General features: G+C 34.8%; 2 protein-coding genes across 2 annotated transcripts; one reads left to right on the plus strand and one right to left on the minus strand.

Moving 5' to 3' along the window:
• The first annotated feature begins 4,820 nt into the window (after positions 1–4,820).
• LOC142341175 (uncharacterized) lies at positions 4,821–6,517 on the plus strand. Its single transcript, XM_075392085.1, has 2 exons — positions 4,821–5,082; positions 6,061–6,517. Exons 1-2 carry the CDS (start codon positions 4,893–4,895, stop codon positions 6,321–6,323), a joined length of 453 nt encoding a protein of 150 aa, XP_075248200.1. The 5' UTR covers positions 4,821–4,892; the 3' UTR covers positions 6,324–6,517.
• A 3,089-nt stretch (positions 6,518–9,606) lies between these two features.
• Positions 9,607–18,940, minus strand: LOC142340579 (protein MAK16 homolog). Its single transcript, XM_075391252.1, has 4 exons — positions 18,582–18,940; positions 14,140–14,337; positions 13,433–13,649; positions 9,607–9,956 (listed from the first exon to the last, which is right to left on the minus strand). The coding sequence occupies exons 1-4, from the start codon at positions 18,777–18,779 to the stop codon at positions 9,673–9,675; spliced, it is 897 nt and encodes a 298-aa protein (XP_075247367.1). The 5' UTR covers positions 18,780–18,940; the 3' UTR covers positions 9,607–9,672.
• Between the last annotated feature and the right edge of the window lie 1,359 nt (positions 18,941–20,299).

Consider the following 20,299-nt stretch of genomic DNA (forward strand, 5'->3'; position numbering starts at 1 on the left):
CTGTTTAATTAAATATGAAAAAAGATCCTGAGCGGCAAGAAAAAATACTTGTATTTGAGCAGCGGTGACAATTCTCGCGGCGGGAAAAAATCACTTTGTTACAATCAAGATAAACATAATTAATCCTAAGATGACTTTTAATCAACAAAGCCAGAAGAATCCAGAAACGACCTAAAGTTAAAATCGTCAAAGAAATGAAGGGGAACAATGAAGTTTTATCTTCTCTCATTTTTTTTGAGAATTTTTAACCATGATAAACCATGATAATTTGTCCCGTGGCCATTAGGTCTTGAAGTATTTATAGAAAAGACTGAACAATATATGATTTGGCCGAAAAATTTGAGGTTCTGGATACTTTGGCTGCCATCAATTTGCTTCTACTTCACTAGTCTATGGTTCAATAACACAAAAATGAATGGTCTTGGTTTTACGATTGGAGCAAAATTGCTTGGAGCGCTGAAGATTTCGAATTAATTGCTAGTGTGTTTAGCTGGCTCCGTTTTTCAGAAAAAAGATCTAGCTAATCTGGGGAACTTACAAACCAGAACTTACAAAGGTTGGTTGTTTTTCTCCGAGTACAACGAGTACGGTAACTCCTTTTTTTTCAATTGAAAAAGATGCTTTCAACATATCTTTCCTTTGAGTGGAAAGATGAGTCTTTAGACCATTAGAAATAAAGATATTTTTTAGCAATTTACTTATAAGCAATTTAGCACAAAAAATGACAGAAGTGGAAACAGCTGAAGGACGCTGACAATTCTTCTTTTGTTTGTCATTCAACACCTTGTGGAATTACCACAACAAGTTTGGTGCTACTTGCGCAAAAAACATGCAAATTTGGGGGGGGGGATGATGAAGAAAATCACATCATGTCAGTATATGTTTGTCATTGCTTAACCAAATTTTAGCTGCAAAATGAGTTCCGGATCCCAGAGACCAAAACAATTTTAGTTTCATTTTGAATTAATGACAAACTAAATCTTTCAATGGTTATTCAAAGATACTGTTATAATAGTCTAAAAGAGTTCTGCCCATTTTATTAAATGAGTTCCTTCCTTAATAAATAACATCAAAACTTAAGTGATGAATTTATGTAATATCACCGCAAGCACCACTTCTCTCACATAAATTGGGCATTTTTTTAAGCGATAAATTTATGTAATTCCATCGCTAAATTCAGCGGTGAAATTATGTAATTTCACCGGTACAAGGCAACAAAATTCTTTTACCGCATTCACCACTTATCTTACAACGTTTTTCGCATTCACCGCTTATCTTGCATATTCCTTGCGTTTATTGACGGTGGCCCGCGATCTTGGATTTCTCTGCTGTCAAACGTAACCCAAAAATGAATAAAAAGTACAAAAACTTTTTAAAAAGGTCAGCTGCTACCGTCTTCGTTGAGTTGACGCCTATTGAAAACATGTGAATGAAATTAAAATTGTTTTTTTTCAACCGAGATAATTTCTTTCTAGATGTCTTATTTATTATGATGTCATATTTGACCGTTTGAGTAACAATAACATGACTTGAAAATATGAAACAAAAAGACATAAGGTGAAAATTAGCAAAAATACAGGCATTTAAAAATTTTTATAAAAAATTCAACCAACGATTTTGAAGTTTCCAAAAGTTCTGATAGAGGTTTGCCATCCAAGATGGAAGCCAAAAAAAACTTTTTGCGGAGAACATTTGCTAGCCACCTATTCAAAGTCCAACGATATCAAAACTCCAAAAATGTAAATCCAGAAAACAATACTATTAAAAAATGTAATTTGAATAGCATTTTAGCATTGTCAATCGCGGCGAAGACAAAATATTTGACGATAAAAGAGAAAGCTCCTATAGCAAAAAGAAAAGTACAAAGAGAACTCATTTCCTCGCTTTAATGGTTCTACTGTTAGTTTTAATTTCTTGTGACTCATTAAGAGATTAAAATTTATTTATAAAATGAGGATATAATATCAAAAGAACAATCCTAATTTTAAAAAAATATGAAGAAAATCTCAAAAAAATGTGGAGAAAACACAGATTATCAATTTTTTCGAAACAGTTGATTAAATTGAATTCAAAAATTCAGATGCAACCTTAAAAGGATCAATTGCGGTCACGTCGCACTAAGAGCCAAAAATTTTTTCCCGGAGTCATTTTATTATCACTGTGAGTAGGTTCATTCAATGAGGGGAAAATGTGCAGCACTTTTGAAAATAAGTGTTTGAGAATTCTTGTCCCGAGGAAAGTTGATTTTATTAAGTGCTTTGAAACCTTTCTATATCTTTTAACTCGGACAGCACTGAAATTTTTCAAAAATAGGCGTAGTTTTGGGTTAAGATTTAAGGTTTAGGGTTTGAAATTTAACATGCCTGAAGCAAACTTCACCAAAACATTTTTGTTTTTCTTGCCTAATTTGTCCTCTAAAAACCTAAAAAACTACTGATAAAGTTCGTTGAATTAAGAGAAATTTTGTATTGGTATAGTTTTCTGCATATTTTAATTGTTCTCATAAAAATCTATCGTTTTTACTTCATAGCATTGACATTGTCATCATTGTTTTTTCTGGCGGCCCATTATAAACAAACGAGTGCAAAATTTTAAGTTTTAAAAAATGGTTTTCAATTGACGAAAAAACGATTCGCATAGTAACTTCTTCAAAGCAAATAACAGATTTCCCACCTTTAAAAGAAATGAAAAGAAACAATGAATTTTTATCTTCGCTCATTGTTTTTTGAGAAATTTTAACCAAGATAAACAAAAATAATTGGTCCCGTGGCCATTCGGTTTTGAAGTATTTATAGAAAAGACTGAACACTAAATGATTCGGCGCAAAATTTTGAGATTCTGGAGACTTTGGCTGCCATCAATTTGCTTATAGTTCGCTAGTCTATGGTTCAATAACACAAAAAGGCATGGTCTTGGTTTTACGATAGGAGCAAGAATACATTTTTAACCGTTTCGGAAAAGAAATGAGAAAATATTATTAAATTTTCAATTACTAGTGAAATTAATAATTTAATTACTATAAAAAGGTTTAATTGCTAGTGTGTTTAGCTGGTTCTGTTTCTCAGAAAAAAAGATCTAGCTAATCCGAGGCCAGGAAAGAACTTAGAAAAGTTGAAAAGTTGGGTGTTTTTCTCCGAGACGAGTACGGTAACTCCTTTTTGTTCAATTGAAAAAGATGCTTTCAACATATCTTTCCTTTGAAAGGAAAAATGAGTTTTTCGACCATTAGAATAAAAGATATTTGTAGAAAAAGTAGACTTAGAAGCAATTTAGCAATAAAATGACAGAAGCGGAAACAGTTGAGGGACTCTGACAATTCTTGTTTTGTTTCTCATCAAACACTTTTTGAAATTACAACAATTTTGGTGCTACTAGCACAAGAAACATGCAAATTTGGGGGAGGGGGGGTTGGGATGATGAAAATAAGAGCATCATGTCAATAAATGTTTTTGGCTTTGCTTAATCGAATTTCAGCTGCAAAATGGATTCTGGATGCTAGAAACGAAAAAATTTTGTTTCATTTTGAATTAATGTCAAACGCTTCAAGATATGAATGTTAAAAGATGTTTTGAAAAAATAGAATCTGGAAAAGTGTGAATTGAAGTTATGAAAAAGGATAAAAAAAATGAAGGGCCACTAAAATTTTTGAGAAAATGCTGACATATGGATTTGAAAATTCAACCAAAGTCAATTTTTTAGGAACATTTTTAGAAAAGCAATCGCGAAGAATCTAATTAAGATCTACTGTTTTTTAATGGAATTGCAAAAGGATCTCTCTTCAATTGACAAAGTTCAGAAAGTAACAATTTTTTCTACTTAGGTCGAATTGTATTATGCTACCCAAACAGAGCAACTAACTCCCTCGCGCTTTCTACGGTAAATGGCTGATTATTGAAATGAATTAAGCAATAAGAGCTGTATAGTTGTGCTCGACCGGAACGATCTTGCAAGAAACTTTTAAGTTAGCCATTCGTCTTGCAAGTTCTTTTAAGTTAACCATTCGACTTCCAAGAATTTACAAGTTAACCATTCGACTTACAAGTTCTTACAAGTTAACCATCTTTTGCGAGAAACTTGAAAAATCTTACAAGTTAATCATCTTTTGCGATTGCGAGAAACTTGCAAGTTCTTACAAGTTAACCATTCGGTCTCGACCCAGGTGCCCATTTTATCAAATGAGTTCTTTTCTTAATGAATATCATCAAAACTTGATGAATTTTTGGTTTTTCCCTCATGTTCATCTAATAAAAGTAGAACGAATCCATGGTTGTCTGTTGTTTTTGTGGGAAGCGTCAATAGTTTACGTCCAAAGTTTTTGTATAAAAATTGTTTTTAATTTTTATCTGCATGAGAGACAAGTCGGATCATCATGTGCAAACCCTATTTACTCAACCTCGTTGGTTTTACTCGCACTTAAGTTTAAAATCTACAACACCTGCTTCAAAGTAACTTGAAGAATGATTTTGACCAAAAATTATGAAAGTCAAATTATGAAAAAAATGGTGCTCCTTCTGTGAAGATTATCTGAACCTTAGCAATAAAAAATGAAATCACTAGGCTACATAAAATTTAACAAATAATTTTTTAAAGTTGATACTTATCTGCTTAAAACTGATAAATCTTGTATTTCTGAAGTCAAGTTAGAGATTGGTTACGTATTTTAAACGCTACAACAAAAATCTCACAAAACAAATCTCAAAAATTAGCTGTTGTTTATTGTTTTTGGCCCCTTCATTAAAAAAATCAAGAACTCATCTACATTTTTAGAAATTCAGCGAAATTAGAAAAAAGAACATTTCAAGGAAAGTGTAATGAACAAATTCTATGTGGCGCTGTTTGTGACATGGATCATTTTGTTTCCTTCCCTTATCGCAACTTTTTGGTTTTACTTGATGACGTTCAAAGAACTGAGACAGAATCGAATTGGTATTGGTCATGGACGGCTATCGGAACGAAAGAAGACCCTGGCTAAATGTTTTGGCTCAATCACTGTTCTATATTTCTTATGCTACCTGCCTTTTGCTCTTTTGGAATGTGCCAGATTGGTTACCACTAACGTCAACCAAGAACTAGGAATTAACGGTAATTTTGATTTGTCACCCAATGAGAGGTGACAAATTGTCAAAATATTGTATGCAGTTTTACCCAATGAGTGTCCAGTACAATCATTAAATTGAAATTAGTACATTTTGTAATTTCTTGTACCTTCTTGAACCAAAAAATCTTGCTTTTATTTCAAAGCCCTGCCCGCACAATTATACACCCTCTTTATACTTGTTTAAACTTAATGCTAAAACAATTGAGTTTACATGGGCATTATGCTTATGAGCATTATGCATAGAGAAACTAACGAAGGTTGGATTGATAAATAATTGAAAATAACGTGTTGCATATAATGTACGCATCAAAAAAATCCTCTGTATTGCATCATTTTTGGAGTTATCGGCTACATTAGTTGCTTCCATTTTTTTGCTCGGGGAAAAAATTCTTTCCATCTATTCAGTCTGAGGTCTTGGAATGCAATGCATGTGATTTGCGACATTTGAATTTTTTGTGGGGGGGGGGGGGGGGCATGCGAAAAACGGCTATATAGAGCTGGGTGGCTTGCACTAGAAGAAAACATCCAAATTGCCTGTGAGTGCTTAGGTTTCAGCGAAAGAATTTTTTTGCATTGTTGCGGCTAATCCCGGTAATTCATCATTTACCATGATTAGCCGCAACAAATCAAAAAAATTCTCTTTTCGCTGAAACTTAAGCACTCAAAGGCAATTTGGATGTTTTTTTCTAGTTCAGGCTCTAGACAATTTCAGGTTCCAAACCACAAAATATTTTTGTTTTTGTTTCAAAAATACCAATCTCTGCCCTATTTGGTAAAAAACTTAACTGCCAAGAATGATGGGTTCGGTTCGGGGTCTCTTTCCCATTGTAGGGTTTGGGGCTCACCCCCCCCCCCCCCCCACCTGGCCTTAATATACCATTAATGTGGGGGCTACAGGATGATATAATGGGATAGACCGGCAACACCTTCGAATTACCGTGAGGATGTTTGTTCTATTTTAGACTACGACTACTTTATGTATTTTAATAGACACGCCCCTGGAATGAACGGTGTTCCACCAGAGAAATCCCAAATTTCAATGTTTAAAGCCAAATACCGTGTGGATGGAGCGTACGACATTGTCTATCTACTTCCACGAATATTCAACATTGCCAACTCGATAGTGTTGATTATTTTGATTCAAAACTTTCGACTGTTAGCGTACAACATAATTCATCGTGTTGCAGTCCAAATCCGGTCTTTAGCGACTAAGATAGCGAACTAAAGATTATATCGAAACTTTAGAGTACCCCTGACAAAATGGATTTGTCCCTCTTTCCCGATTTAAAAAAAATTAAGGATTCATAATGTATTGACCTGTTATCTATAATTACACCATAAATAAAGAAGTTATAACGATAACATTTCTTTTGATACCGTTGGTCAAATGTTATTGTCAGTGAATTTTGAGAAAAGCAATTAATTTTCACTATTTGTTAAACTTCAAAACGCACAAAAACGTATCTACAGATTTTGAGAAATGAAAATTCATTTTTCAATGATCAAGTATTTTAAAAGCTTCTGGCCGTATAACTTCCAAATAGATGGATTCATAACGTTAGTTATGAATTCCATAAATTCAATCTCGCCCAATAAAATTAGTCTCGTCCAATAAGGGGCGCAATTTCAAATCAACTCAATCTCGCCAAACGAGGGGAAAATTTATAAAGCAATTTGGTATAAAATTAGAGTGCATCAAGTAACAAAAACTTTTTTCTTTAACATAAATGGGAGGGGAGTACGTGATTTTATTGACGTTATGAAACTGATCTTTATTCCCAACTAAGCTGAAGTTACCTATAACCAAACACAAATTATGAATCCAATTTTTCACCTTTAAAGAATTATTGTATTCCCCAATCATTCATAGGAATCAGTGCTACAAAACGGCATTCTAACCAAGTAATTTACATTTTTGAAATAAGTAAGTCACACTACCTGCTTTGGATCTCTTTCAATGTGGCTGAAAACGTGTGTTGATCCTCCTCCTTTAGTATGGTCAAAATGCTTCGTTCATTATTTACTATTTATCTCGAAGTGTCAGATTGCGACATAGATATACTACTGGCACTAATCAATGGTACCAGAGGACCCACCACAGATATCTTCGTCCTCCTACCAAAACTATCGCAGTTACTTCTTCATAACAGAAGGAAAGGAAAGACGACAGTACAGGAAGAATTTTGGAGTAAAATCAAAACAGAACTTCAATTCAAAAAAATTGTGACTGACTTAGATTGACCCAATCACAGCAGTGATTTTTTTCTCAAAAAACTGATATCAGTAGGGAAAACGCTTAGTCTCATTTCATGCAGCCTTATCAAAACTTGCAGTCAGTTCTTTAGTCAACACCTTTTAATATCCGACGAAGAGAAAAAGAGCGTAACCATATCAACAGACTTCTAAGGGCGATGGTACTGACGTCCATGAACAATTCCACATTTAAATCGTTCAATAGTGACAGATTTATACTTCAGCAGAAAATGACTGATGTTGAACCCATTTTCCATTACTTTTAGCAAAATAATTTCTGTATTCTTGTAATCAAATTCAAACATGCTTTATCTAATTCAAACTTTGAAGATTTAAGATCATCAGTAGGATGTTAACGGCACTTACCAAGGTTCTAATATACAAAACTAGAAAAATTATGATGTTAGAATCGCCCATAAAAATATCAGACCCGTTAACTCAGACTAAGTAGATCAATGCTCATATACCGGGCATCTTAAAGATTAACTCTATGAGTTCTTGTTTCTATTTTTGGTCTCATGTTTTGATATTGACTCGGTTCAAAATAGATTGCTTTATTGAGCAACTGCTGTTTAAACTCACTTTGAGCGAAATGAGCGGAGAAACAAACTAACCAGGAGATGTCAGATATTTGACGCAAACCATCAACGAAAGGGACCATATTGGGTAAAGCGAAAAGAAAAAAAAGAACAGATGTGATAACCTGGACCAAAATTTCGATGACGTAGGCACCGTCCCCATTAATTTTCCTTCCATTTCTTTCACCATTTATCGTTTATCTCACACAATTTGGAGCAATCACTGATCACACTGCGGTGTCCTTATTGTATTAAAAGCTAACCATCGAAGCAAAAGCAAGTAATCTGGATGGCCAAAATGGGTTTAAAAAAACTGCTTGCGTTTGTCCTGATTGAGCACCTTTTAGGCTCTAAAATTGGACTAATAGACTATCTAAAGGTCCTTCAGTCGAATCCACCGGCAAAATTGTCTAACAAGTACAGCGGATTTTCCAGGAATATGCTCATTAAATTCCGGTTAAACTTTAACACTAAGAGAAAACCCTAAAGAAGACAGTAACAAGATTTTGCCACAAAAAAATAATCAGAAACAGCTTTCAATTGCCCCAATAGCTCGCTCACTAAAGTTCTATACGTTGATGCGAAACGGAAATTCAATTAATTATATTCAATCTTATGGTTCAACAAACTGATGTTATCTACATTGTTGGCTCTTTTCTAGGGATAGCTATCGATCATAGAAAAGTAACGCTTCACAATCATAACCTGATACTCTCGGGGTTTTATTCACTTCATTGCCCCTTAAATAAGAATTGCAGCTTGAAAATTCAGTTGCTTTTTGTTGAATAAGATAACCCGCATGTAATCAAAAATATCAAACAATTACCTAAAATTTGCCAAAATCAGAGCCACAAGTGAATAGACAATAAAAATTGCCGACTAACATAACTCGATCGAATTTGAGCGACTGTGCAGATGTTGTCTTTAGTAGTAGCCAGGTTAAGTTCAGGAATGTGAGCCTTACTAGGTGTGTGTGTGTGTGTGTGTGTGTGTGGTTGGGGGGGGGGGGGGGGGTTGTTTGGAGACAGGGCTGCGCGGTATCTTAACCTCCAATATTACCGTTCATACAATGAATTTAAACCCCCTCAGCAGTTTTGTGACTTTATACCCTATGGTGTTACCAGTTTAACGCGTATATCTTCGCGCAAAATTGTTGGTCACAATCCGCTTCAAAATAACAACACGACAAAATCCACAAATTTCCGTGGTTGCAAAATTAGTGTCATTTTTGAATTGGCATTCATAAAATATCAATTTTAGTAGCCTTCTATAAATTTATACTCAACAGATATTTCATTTAATTTTGATGAAGAACGCAGATATTACTTGTGTGTCAGAACTTATGTTAAAAAGCAAGATTGAACTAGAAGATTAACGCGAAATTGTTTACCGATTTATAACTGTTGGATCTCAACACCAGATACATCAAAAATTATAAAAGCGTGTTCACAGGAAATCTCTGACAGTGTAATAATTGACAATAGAAAAGGTTGAAAATTGACATTGGATTGTTACAAGTTTAATTTTTTGTTTTGAGGGGTGCGTTGTAATTCATTTTGAATCCTAGCAGTAGACTTCGAGAAAGGTTAGGAGTCAGGGAGCGAGTGTTGAAAAAGCTAAAGGTTCCCAAAATCAACAGGTCTGCCGTTAAAACTTCTGCAACTTCAAAAAAAAACATTTTCGTCACATTATTGCTAACTCAAAATGCAATAGCTTTGAAAGCCATCTAAATTTACAAACACGTCAAAAGTTGAGTCTTAAGCTCTGTATTTTCTGCTTTCTCACAGGTCTATCTTCAGTTTCATACTCAAACTCGACTTTCTTGTGTTGGCGTTTCTTAGCCGCTGCTGCTTTGCTCTTCAAAATTGATTTTGCTGTTGGTTTCTTCGTCTTTGCATGTGGCACTGCGATATCTTCAATCTCAGGCTGTTCGATGTCCGAATGTCCTTCAAAATCGCTTTCAACTACTTCTTTTTGCGGTTCTGCGTACTCAGTTTCTGATTCTTCCTCATAATTCATTTCATCACCTGTGAGACAGTACATAATAATAATCCTGCATACGAATTAATTTATAATTATTCACATTTTTGAAGGTTCCCGGAACACAACCAACAAAGCATAATAACCGTTCTTTGAACATAATAAAATTGTCTTAGATCAAAAACTTTTCCTTTAAAGCCTCCAAATCGGAGTGCAGTTTCAGAATATTAAAAACGGCCAAGGAGTACTTGAAAATGTTTTTTTTAAGAAAATTCGGTAGCAATTCCAAAAATTGCAAACCCAATTACACGGTTCTGAGAAACAAAACCGACCTCAAGAAACAAAACCTGAAGCTCTCAAACAAATTCTCTGCAACAAGGAGGCTAACATCACTGCATTATGGGTTAAAATTATTATAAAAGTGGGGAGGGACCTTTTACTATTTGGCTTTACCAGTTATCACATTTCTGAGGGCGAAAAATCCAATCGGCAACATAAAACTACACACAATCGCATAAAAGATCAAAAGTACCCAGATAAATGGTGCAAACTTCCATTGAGAGCAATAAATAAATTAAATATGTTTCTGCGTAATCGCAGCGGAGCAGCATTAGATTTTCAGTCTGCAGTGTATTAACAGTAGCCTGTTCTTAGCTGTCCTTTTTCAATTATTCCCCAAATCTCAGACTGTTCATTTGGTGAGCATGAATGCTTTCTTTGGGTGACTATGGCCACTTTTTTTGCGTCCGAGACTTTCACAAGCAATCCATTAATTATGCTTGCTTTCTGCATTGAAACGTTCAACTTTTTCATCATTTTCTCATTGGATACTCTTACACACTTTGATTTAAAATCTGCAAGCTTCTCTGGGCAATTTAAAACAGTTAATAAAGAAACATAGCTTGAAGATTGCCGGAACTTGCGGGCCGTTGACCTCCCTACCGACATTAAAATTAACACATGTCAAGAAAAAGTGAAAGACAAAGATTGAGTATGATTTTCTTTCAAAGCGTTAAAAAGTTCTAATTTTGTCTGATCCAACCACAGCAAGAATTCTGAGTTTCATTCAGTTGAATTCGTGAGGGTGGTAGATTAAAAGTCAAGCTGAAAAGCGTGACTTGTGTTTAAAAAGCCACGAACGAATGGTAAAACGAATGAAAAAGCTCTCAGTAGATAAATGATAGATACCTCTTAGAGAAGCTAAAAGCCGTTACAAAAGTAAACGAAATAATTGCTCTTAAACAATTAAAGGGAGTTCAAATCCATTACAGCTTTATAGCCGGCTTCAGTCGGGTGGGATAAACTAAATTCACTATGGGGGCTTCAGAGAACGTCATTAGAGGTTATTATGTAAATTTTATAACCACTGATAAAAAATAAAGTGGAAATAATTAGACGATTTTTGGCGCACTTTTCATTCAACTTTTAGTAGTCAAACGAATCAAATTTTGTCAACAGAAACGGCAAATTGCCGGAACATAGCCGACCTTGACTCACATCGGCAGTTAAACAGAAAACGAAAAAAAAAGAAATTGACAAAACTTTTTTCCTAAGTTTCAAAAAGTGTTAAAATTCGGTGTGCAATTTGTTACATTCTAAAACTAGTCTTATTTCAGCTTCTGAATTAAAAACTAATAAGTTTAATAGTAATGTCAGCTAGCAATCCCTCTAATGAGTTTTGATAACCTAATGCACTATGACTTAATGACCAGGCTTTATCGGTATATTCCGTTTCTTTTGATTTTGATCTTGACATTGACCGTATTCACTACATTGCGTGATTCAAGGCGTGAAAGAGTGTAAAATCGCTCCAGTTGAAACAGTGAGTGAGGCAAGTCAAAAGTCAAACGTGGAAATCGTGCTTTATTGAAAACGAAAAACGTGATCAAAAGGTAAAGCTAACTTAAAAACGAACATAGCCAGAGGGCTCCGGAGTAGACTCGAAACAGAAATTAACTAACAACCTAAGCAAAGAAAATAGCAAAACCAGTTACTCCACTAAACCACTCAAATTAAATGGAGGAAGCAAATTGGAAAGGAAAAAATCTGAAAACATTCTTGGCATGTTTTGTCGAGTTGCGATCCCATTAAAAAATTTTTGATAACAGATAGTCTAATCTACTCAATTTAGGTTCAATAAAACTGCATACGTTAAAAAAAATACCCAGCCGACTGCTAAAAATAAGGCCACCGCTGATTATCACAAACCTAATTGGCATTGAAAAAACTTTATTTCTGTACAAATTTTTTTTAGTGTGAACTATGTTGATGTCAAAAAGATTTCACGCAAAAATTTAAGCTGTAAACTAAGTTAAGGCTAAACTAAGTTTCATTCTATGAAGTAAAAAGATTAGAACCTTATAATAGCGGGTGAAACAAATGAGAGAGGATATTAAAAACATAAACGATAAATCTAGAAAAACGAGAAAATCCAAGCAAAAAAGGAACAACTAAGCGACAAAATCTAAGAAACCTGTTTAAATTTTCAATACTATTCCCTAAAACTTAGAAGATGATGTAGAATCTCAACAGATGATGTTTTCAACACACTTCGGTAGGTAGTTTCTGGTTATTCGTGGAGCAACAACAGAACACCCAACGCACTGGAAAACACTTAAAACTAGGGAAAGCCGTAATATCTACAAAAACTGCAGAATTGTGCTAACAAACCTTTAATTATTTTCACTTGTAACAAAAACCCTGCAATCAACCCTGAATTGAATGAATATGAAAAAATATTCTGAAAGGCAGAATAGCTTAGTCAGAATACTTAGTCAGAAAGGCAGAATAGTTAAGTCATAAAAATTGAAAAGAAAAATGTTGGAAAAAGTGTTAAAATTTGATTGTTCTTCAACTAAAACAAACTTCAAGTGATAACAAATTAAAAAGGTAATGAAAACTCACATGAATACTAGTTGCAACCAAAAAAAATTACCCCGGACACTCAAAACTTTAAAAAGCCTCCAAAACGGGGAAATCACAAAAATAGCTCGACTCTAATTTAAGATTGATATGGTCAAAACACTCCCAAACAAACAATTACTTGTTAATATGGCTTTGAACAACCACTTTGCCCAAAAAAGTAAAGTAAAAACTAAAAAATCTGCTCCGAAAAAGCCGCACTTGATCAAAATATTTAGCTTGCTTAGCAAAAATTTTCTCACGCCTACTTTTCTCGCTCTCTCAAAAACGCAGCATGAACTGAAAATTACTCTCTCTTCTCTGCTCTTCAAATCCTTCAGCCGTTTGACCTAAACACTTAGTTTTTACGTGCGGCATTGACTTTAACATCGTGTTTTAAACTCCAAAAAATAATCGATCAAAAAAGAGAAGCTCCACCAATACTCTTCGAGTCGCAAAAAAGCCCCGAAGCTGACGGCTATTTCAGACAACTTTCCAAAAAAAAACTTTTCAAAGATCCTGCCTTGGCCTACCTGGTGTCTTTGTTAAAATCGGTTCTGTGCCATTATGTTAAATTTTATCAAAGTATTCAAATTTGAAGCTGATTGCAAACTTAACTTGCCTGATTCTAATTCTGTTTCCTCAGTTGTCTTTTCTTTTTCTGTGAGACTGGTGAATATCTTCTTGTCAAAGTTATAGATGTCGCTGTACACGCCATTTCTCAGTCTCTCTTTCAACTCGTTTTCAACAGTCCTCTCCAATTTGGCTGCCTTCAATGCTTTGTACTCCAACTTCTTTTCTCTCTTGTGGTGTTTCTTGTGCAGTAACTCCAAGTGCACCTGAACAACATCTGATGCTGTGCCAGCCGTTTTAACATATTAAAATCACAAACATATCTGTAAGGAATCTATAAAGTAGAGCTTTGTTATAGCACAAAAAACCTCTACATATCTGCTTACAACAGATCAAGTCGACTTTTGATATACATTGAATATACATTACTGAGACAATCGTTCTGATAGGAGGGAACGTGAAAGAAAACAATCCGAAGAAATTTATATAATGTGATTTTTTTTAAACAAAATTGATTAAAGTTTTTAAATTTGTGCTTCAATGATTTGAGGTATTGTTTTGTTGCAAGTATATTCAACTGCATAATTACAATTTTAATTTACTAGTTGCAAAAAAAGATTTGAAATCAAGATAGCCACGTAGAATTATCATTTTTAAATCAATTTTTGGCCACACAGCCTGGAATCCCATTCCAAACGTGTTAGATTTAAACCCAAGATTGAACCCGATATGCAAGAAATGCAATTGAATAAATACCTCTGGTTCTTTCTTCATGAGTCGTTTCTTTCTGACCATATACTGCTTCATTCGGGTGAACCTCTGTTTGACCTTGAATACCATGTTAGGCTGCCAGAATGCCAAGTATCGAGATATGAGCTGAAGTGATCTGAGGTAATTGTTGGACAACTGAACTCGCTCCCACAGCCTGTTAGGGAATGCAGCTCGTTCTACAACCTAAAAAATATCAGTGAGGTGAATACTTGACTAGTAAACAATAACGACGATGAATTTTGATTGGTTGAAAAATGTTCGGTTAATTTATTTATAGCATGTCACTGATACATTAATGCTCAGTTCTTTACCCCATAGTTGAATAAAATCCTCAGACCCCTACTAAGATTTTGAAGCAAAACGACACAATTTTTGAAATAATTTAAAAGCCGCAGATTAAACTTAGGAGAGGAATCATGCAAAAAATCAAAATTCAAGCGTTAAAAAGTTACTCGAAGATTTGACATCACTCAGGTGAGTGATGGATAATCCATAACGAAATGTTAAGAAGCAAAAATTGTGCATAAAAGACAAGACTATAAAAATCACAAAAAAAACTTGTCGGAGAGGAAATGTAACATACCTGGCAGTTTGTCAGAAATTAGCTGCGATAGCTCTGTAGAACACCAGTCTCAAAAAGCTAATGAAAAAAAGAACGAAGAGAAATTTTTTCTACTAATAGCCGAAATGTCCCGTTTTGATTTAGAAAAAATTGTATAATTTACATGTCTCTATTAGCTGCCCTCAAATAGCCTTCAATTAGAGTGACAAAAACTCAATTAACGTCATATGGTCAAAACAAAAAACTTGATGAAAAGTTGAAAAGAAGCCAATAAAAGCTTGCCATCACAGCTATCAAAAATGAGAATGGACATTTACTTCAACAAATGACTGCTAGGAAAACATAAGTAAAAAAGAAAAAAATAATTGCAGCGTCAAAAAAGGGTCTATTCTATTATTATTCAAAACTCTTAACATAGGAATTCATCAGCTGAAATAACGTTTTTTCCATTGGAATTTCCACACAAAACCGACTAACATCGCACGAACTGGTCTCGATCAACTTCAAAAAAAATGACAAAGGAAAAAATAAGGAAACACGGAAAAATAATATTTGTAGTGTTAATTGCATTAATTGCTCTCGAACGACAGGTGAGGGGTTAGATTTGGTTTTAGCTAGCTGGCGCAGGTGAAAGCTAGCTTCAAAGGGCGGTAAAAGAGGGTGTACTGGGTGGACAAAATTACAGCCTACCACAGCTCTAAGAGAGCTGCTCAGAGACAAAATGCCCCGGGGGGTTACAAGTTTATGCAGTTTTTGAAGACAGAAATTCAAATGAAATTGGTCAAGCGAACCGAAGAATATTCCAGAGTGTTCTCGCTAAGAAGTCAAAATGTTCAGGAACATATTTTGCAAAAAGACATACGTTTACATTAATTGCTTCAAACTTCGTTTGAGAAGAAAAGGTTTGTTAGTTTTCAGAAGCGTTTCTAAGCACTCTAATTTTTGCGTAGTCTGTTACATACCTGAAAAGATTGCCGAAAAAACCACAATAGCTTCCCGTAACCCCGATTGGGACAAACGAGAGCAGACAAAAAATGATTATTTTACAAAATTGTAGAAATGGAATTTCTAACTTAAGCTATCTTAAGAAATTATGACAAGTACTAACCTTGGGTTACTTCTCAGAAGTTTCGAATTAAATTAGATTGAAAGAATAAAGGCTAAGTAAGTTAGGACTTTAGAGTCGGTTTATTCAACAAATATTGATTTTGATAAGTACTGACAATTCTGACTTTGTCTGAACTGAACGGATTCATAACCTTTGATGAAACTTAAGATTTCTCAGCTCAAATTAAAGGTTACTTACTAAATTGGGGATGAACTTGTTTTAACCATGGGATTTTTTGGGACTTTTCGCATGAGATTAATTTATAAAAAGAAATCGGACTTGATTATATCTCTTTTATTTACTTTTGCGGAGTATATATACCGCTTGATTTTTGTATTTTCTTAGAGCTTCTTTTTGAATTTAATTTTGTAAGTGAAGTCTCTCCTTTCTGTTGGTAAGACAGAGAGTTCTTAGCTAGATTTCGGCGTGTTTTTGTTATAGTTTTCTTAGTAGGCATAAGTACTAGAAGTTAACTGGTGTAAGTTAACTTTTGCTAAGTATAGAAGTGTGCCCGTTTTCCTTTATAAGTTAGTTTGGGCAGAAGGTCTTTAAGAGAATTAAAGTCGCCTAGAGGGCTAACTTAGAGAAAAACTAAAACTTAGGAATTATTTTCAAAACTTGTTGGAATTTAGAGGCTAAGGCCCCGAACCACCTTAGCTGAATTTTAAACTCTACATTGGCGACCACAGAGGGATTATCAGAATTTGAAGTATGATTTAAAGCTCATGATTTAAGGAAAATGTGAAAGTTGTCTATATGTGATAACGTGAAAGTTCTAAGCATATAAATAAGGCTTTAAAAAAATTGCGATCTTTAATTACCTTGCTTCGTTGTACTAGAACCAAAGTGACTTCAACTTCACTGAGAAATGTCATCACAAGAGGAACTTGGTCTCAAACAAAAAGTTGGCGAGAGTATCACAAAGTGGGCGGACAGGGTTTACCAAAAATGCTATCGAGAAAATCTAGGAAAAACGGACCAAGAGTTGGATCGTCTGGCCCACTGGATTTTCATCAACGGGCTACAAGTGGAGAGCCTGAGGAGTGAACTTCGTAGAGAGCCATTTGTGGGGTATGCTGTTACGGTGGGCTTAGCTATTGACCTGGGAATCAGTAGTGCAACACAGCCTCAGCCGGTAACAATGCGGGACGATGATGATGATGCTTAGAGCACTACTGCGACGATTGGGGAACAAAATACCAGAGATGCCAGCACACAAACGGAGATGGAGGTTCTCGAAGCAGCATTCAGTCCCGAACTTCACTTCCGTTTAATTCAATTGGTCCTCTCTGGGCAACAGAAAATGAGATGGGCTCTTGAACACTTGATGCAGGGACAACAGGCAATTGTTGGAGGCCAACAAGTTCAAACGAGGTCCCGGGTAGTATGCCAGCGGTGTGGTCAAGAAGGCCACTACAGTCGGGGATGCGCAAGATAGAAACGATTCGTGTGCAGTGTTGTCTCTCCTCGAAAGCATCAAAACAAAAGAACTTGCAACTGTTTGTGAATACTCAGACCAAGGACTAACTAAACCTTTTATAAGTTCTTTTTCTATAAATTTGTTTTACATTTCTATTTACTGATGTAAATCGTTAAACTATGTAATTATAACTATTCAGGAGAATAGTTAAGTCCGATTGGGTGGTGTAGAAATGGAATTTCTAACTTAAGCTATCTTAAGAAATTTAAGAAAACTTAAGAAATTATGGCAAAGTACTAACCTTGGGTTATTTCTCAGAAGTTTCGAATTAAATTAGATTAAAGAGTAATGGCTAAGTAAGTTAGGACTTTAGAGGCGGTTTATTCAACAATTATTGATTTTGATAAGTACTGACAATTCTGACTTTGTCTGAACTGAACGGATTCATAACCTTTGATGAAACTTAAGATTTCTCAGCTCAAATTAGAGGTTACTTACTAAATTGGGGATGAACTTGTTTTAACCATGGGATTTTTTGGGACTTTTCGCATGAGATTAATTTATAAGAATCCGGACTTGATTATATCTCTTTTATTTACTTTTGCGGAGTATATATACCGCTTGATTTTTGTATTTTCTTAGAGCTTCTTTTTGAATTTAATTTTGTAAGTGAAGTCTCTCCTTTCTGTTGGTAAGACAGAGAGTTCTTAGCTAGATTTCGGCGTTTTTGTTATAGTTTTCTTAGTAGGCATAAGTACTAGAAGTTAACTGGTGTAAGTTAACTTTTGCTAAGTATAGAAGTGTGCCCGTTTTCCTTTATAAGTTAGTTTGGGCAGAAGGTCTTTAAGAGAATTAAAGTCGCCTAGAGGGCTAACTTAGAGAAAAACTAAACTTAGGAATTATTTTCAAAACTTGTTGGAATTTAGAGGCTAAGGCCCCGAACCACCTTAGCTGAATTTTAAATTCTACAAAAATGATAAAATTGCACACTCCTGTTTTTCTGATTGGTATCAACACGAATTATGCATGTTATCCAAAACAGGGCGTAATTGGTTCATGCTGTTTCTATTTTTGATTTAGTTTTTAACTCTGTTCAATTTAGACTGATTTTGTCATGAACTGCTGATTAAAAGCACTTCGAGAAGATTGAAACTCACTTAAAGAAGTCAGGAAGATTTCGCATGCGAAATATCGATGCGAAAGGATTTTTTGTTCTAGATAGTTTAAAAACTTAGTAGCGCAATAATAACCGGCTCAGAAGTTGACACGTCGGCTGTTACCACATAGTTATTAACCAAATTAGCTCACCAAAACCTTCGGTATTCGCATTTATTTACCTTCATGTAGAGAAATAGTTTTCCATCGACCTCTCTGATAGTTGCATACTGAGAGTTAGCGAGAGGACAGGACGTGTGATTGCAGAGACCAGTGATGTTGTAGACATTCTGACAGAACTTCTGTACGTCACTGGAAGCCAGTCTGAATGAACAGTGGTTCCTCCGGATCACACTCCAGATAAGATCATCATGCTGCATTTTCTATATCCCTAATTGGCCTCTCTCAACTGAGTCTAATCTGCAGTGGATAAATCGACACACAAGAATTGGTTTCTTTACCAATATGATACAAATTGCAGCGATATCGGTACCAACTTATTCTCTCCACAAAACCAATCTGAAACTCCCAAAAATTATCGCCATAACTTAATTTAGCGGTTTTCGTAAAATAATGATAGTATAATCAAATTTCGAAGAAATAACTAAACAAAATGTTCAAATAATTTACAATAATTACACGATCAAAATTTTCATTCAGTCATGAAAACAGCAACGCAGTAACAGCCTTCCGATTTTAACAAGTTCATATTGTTATTGCAAGTTTTCATCAGATCTCTGCAGCGCTAAGCTTGAAGCCTCGTCAATACACAATAAACATTGTTAGTCTTGTCGGAGTTGAAGTCGTTGATCAGACCATTATAGATAGATAACTATTCTTCTTCAACACGGTACGATTGCAATGCATTAATAATACAAAGCAATCAGATAAGATTTTCTGATTCTTGACTTGTGAAGCCCATTACTTACTATATAGCAATTGTGGAATAAACTTAGAATCAACATTTTGTTACTTTTCCGAAAAAAAAGTAAATTTGGACAAACTTTCTACAGCGAATTTTGTTATTAAATACTAAAGATAACACTGAAATGCCGAATTTTCTGTTCTGTCGGGCTAAGACAAGTGATAATTGCCAATTGGTCATTTGAACCCGCAATAAGTTACCTGAACGATCAATTATGTTCTTTCATTTCGGCCCAGTTAACATGCTACCATTTATCTCAAAAGATGCCAAGCGCGAATTAAAAAAAAGAAAGATGCCAAGCGCGAATTTAAAAAAAGCTATTTAGTAAGTAATGTTTTTTTCACTTTTCAATCCCATTCAAAGAAACCATCGTTTTCATTATAGTTGTCAAAATCAATATCTAAAACCTCAATTTGTGAATTCAAAAACTGTTTCAACAAATTGCCATGCACTTGATTTTGCTCAGATTTCATATCAACTTCTTCCAATTTCTCCAACAAACATTCGTACTGTCTCCTTTTAAAATCGCACAACGTTTTCAACAATTCAGGCTGCCTTTGGAAGTTAATAAAGCCTCCCAAATACATTTCCTGAAAATTGTCCAGGTTATCCATGGGAAGCGCCGAGAGCATTGTCGTCAAATGCCAACTCGCCTCTCTATTGGAGATAACAAACAGTTCTCGACCGCAAAATATTGGGAAATTTTCCGATTTCAAGATCAAGTCTTCATAGTCATGAAATGCTGACAAGATATCATCCCTAGTAAAGATAACACAACGACGAGTGTTGTTGGGTAAGAAAAAGCCATACTCAACTAACAAGAAGTAATTATTATGAGAGCCATAATGCAAAAACACTTCAGAACCATCAGGTAAATCACACCCAGCTACAATACTGCATCCTTCAGTCAAATTGATATGATAATCATTACTGTTTTCTGGTTCGTGATTACACATATCAAGATACGGCACTAAA

The sequence above is a fragment of the Convolutriloba macropyga genome, chromosome 6, assembly GCF_964194025.1.
Source record: "Convolutriloba macropyga chromosome 6, txConMacr16.3, whole genome shotgun sequence".
NCBI classification, from domain to species: Eukaryota; Metazoa; Xenacoelomorpha; order Acoela; family Convolutidae; genus Convolutriloba; species Convolutriloba macropyga.

Excerpts from the sequence above, each read along its gene's own strand:
- LOC142341175 (XM_075392085.1), top strand. The coding sequence starts at position 4,893 with ATGACGTTCAAAGAACTGAGACAGAATCGAATTGGTATTGGTCATGGA. Across the intron at positions 5,083-6,060 it reads CCAAGAACTAGGAATTAACG|ACTACGACTACTTTATGTAT; the intron begins GTAATTTTGATT and ends GTTCTATTTTAG.
- LOC142340579 (XM_075391252.1), bottom strand. The coding sequence starts at position 18,779 with ATGCAGCATGATGATCTTATCTGGAGTGTGATCCGGAGGAACCACTGT. Across the intron at positions 14,338-18,581 it reads AACTATTTCTCTACATGAAG|GTTGTAGAACGAGCTGCATT; the intron begins GTAAATAAATGC and ends GATATTTTTTAG. Across the intron at positions 9,957-13,432 it reads GGAAACAGAATTAGAATCAG|GTGATGAAATGAATTATGAG; the intron begins GCAAGTTAAGTT and ends ACTGTCTCACAG.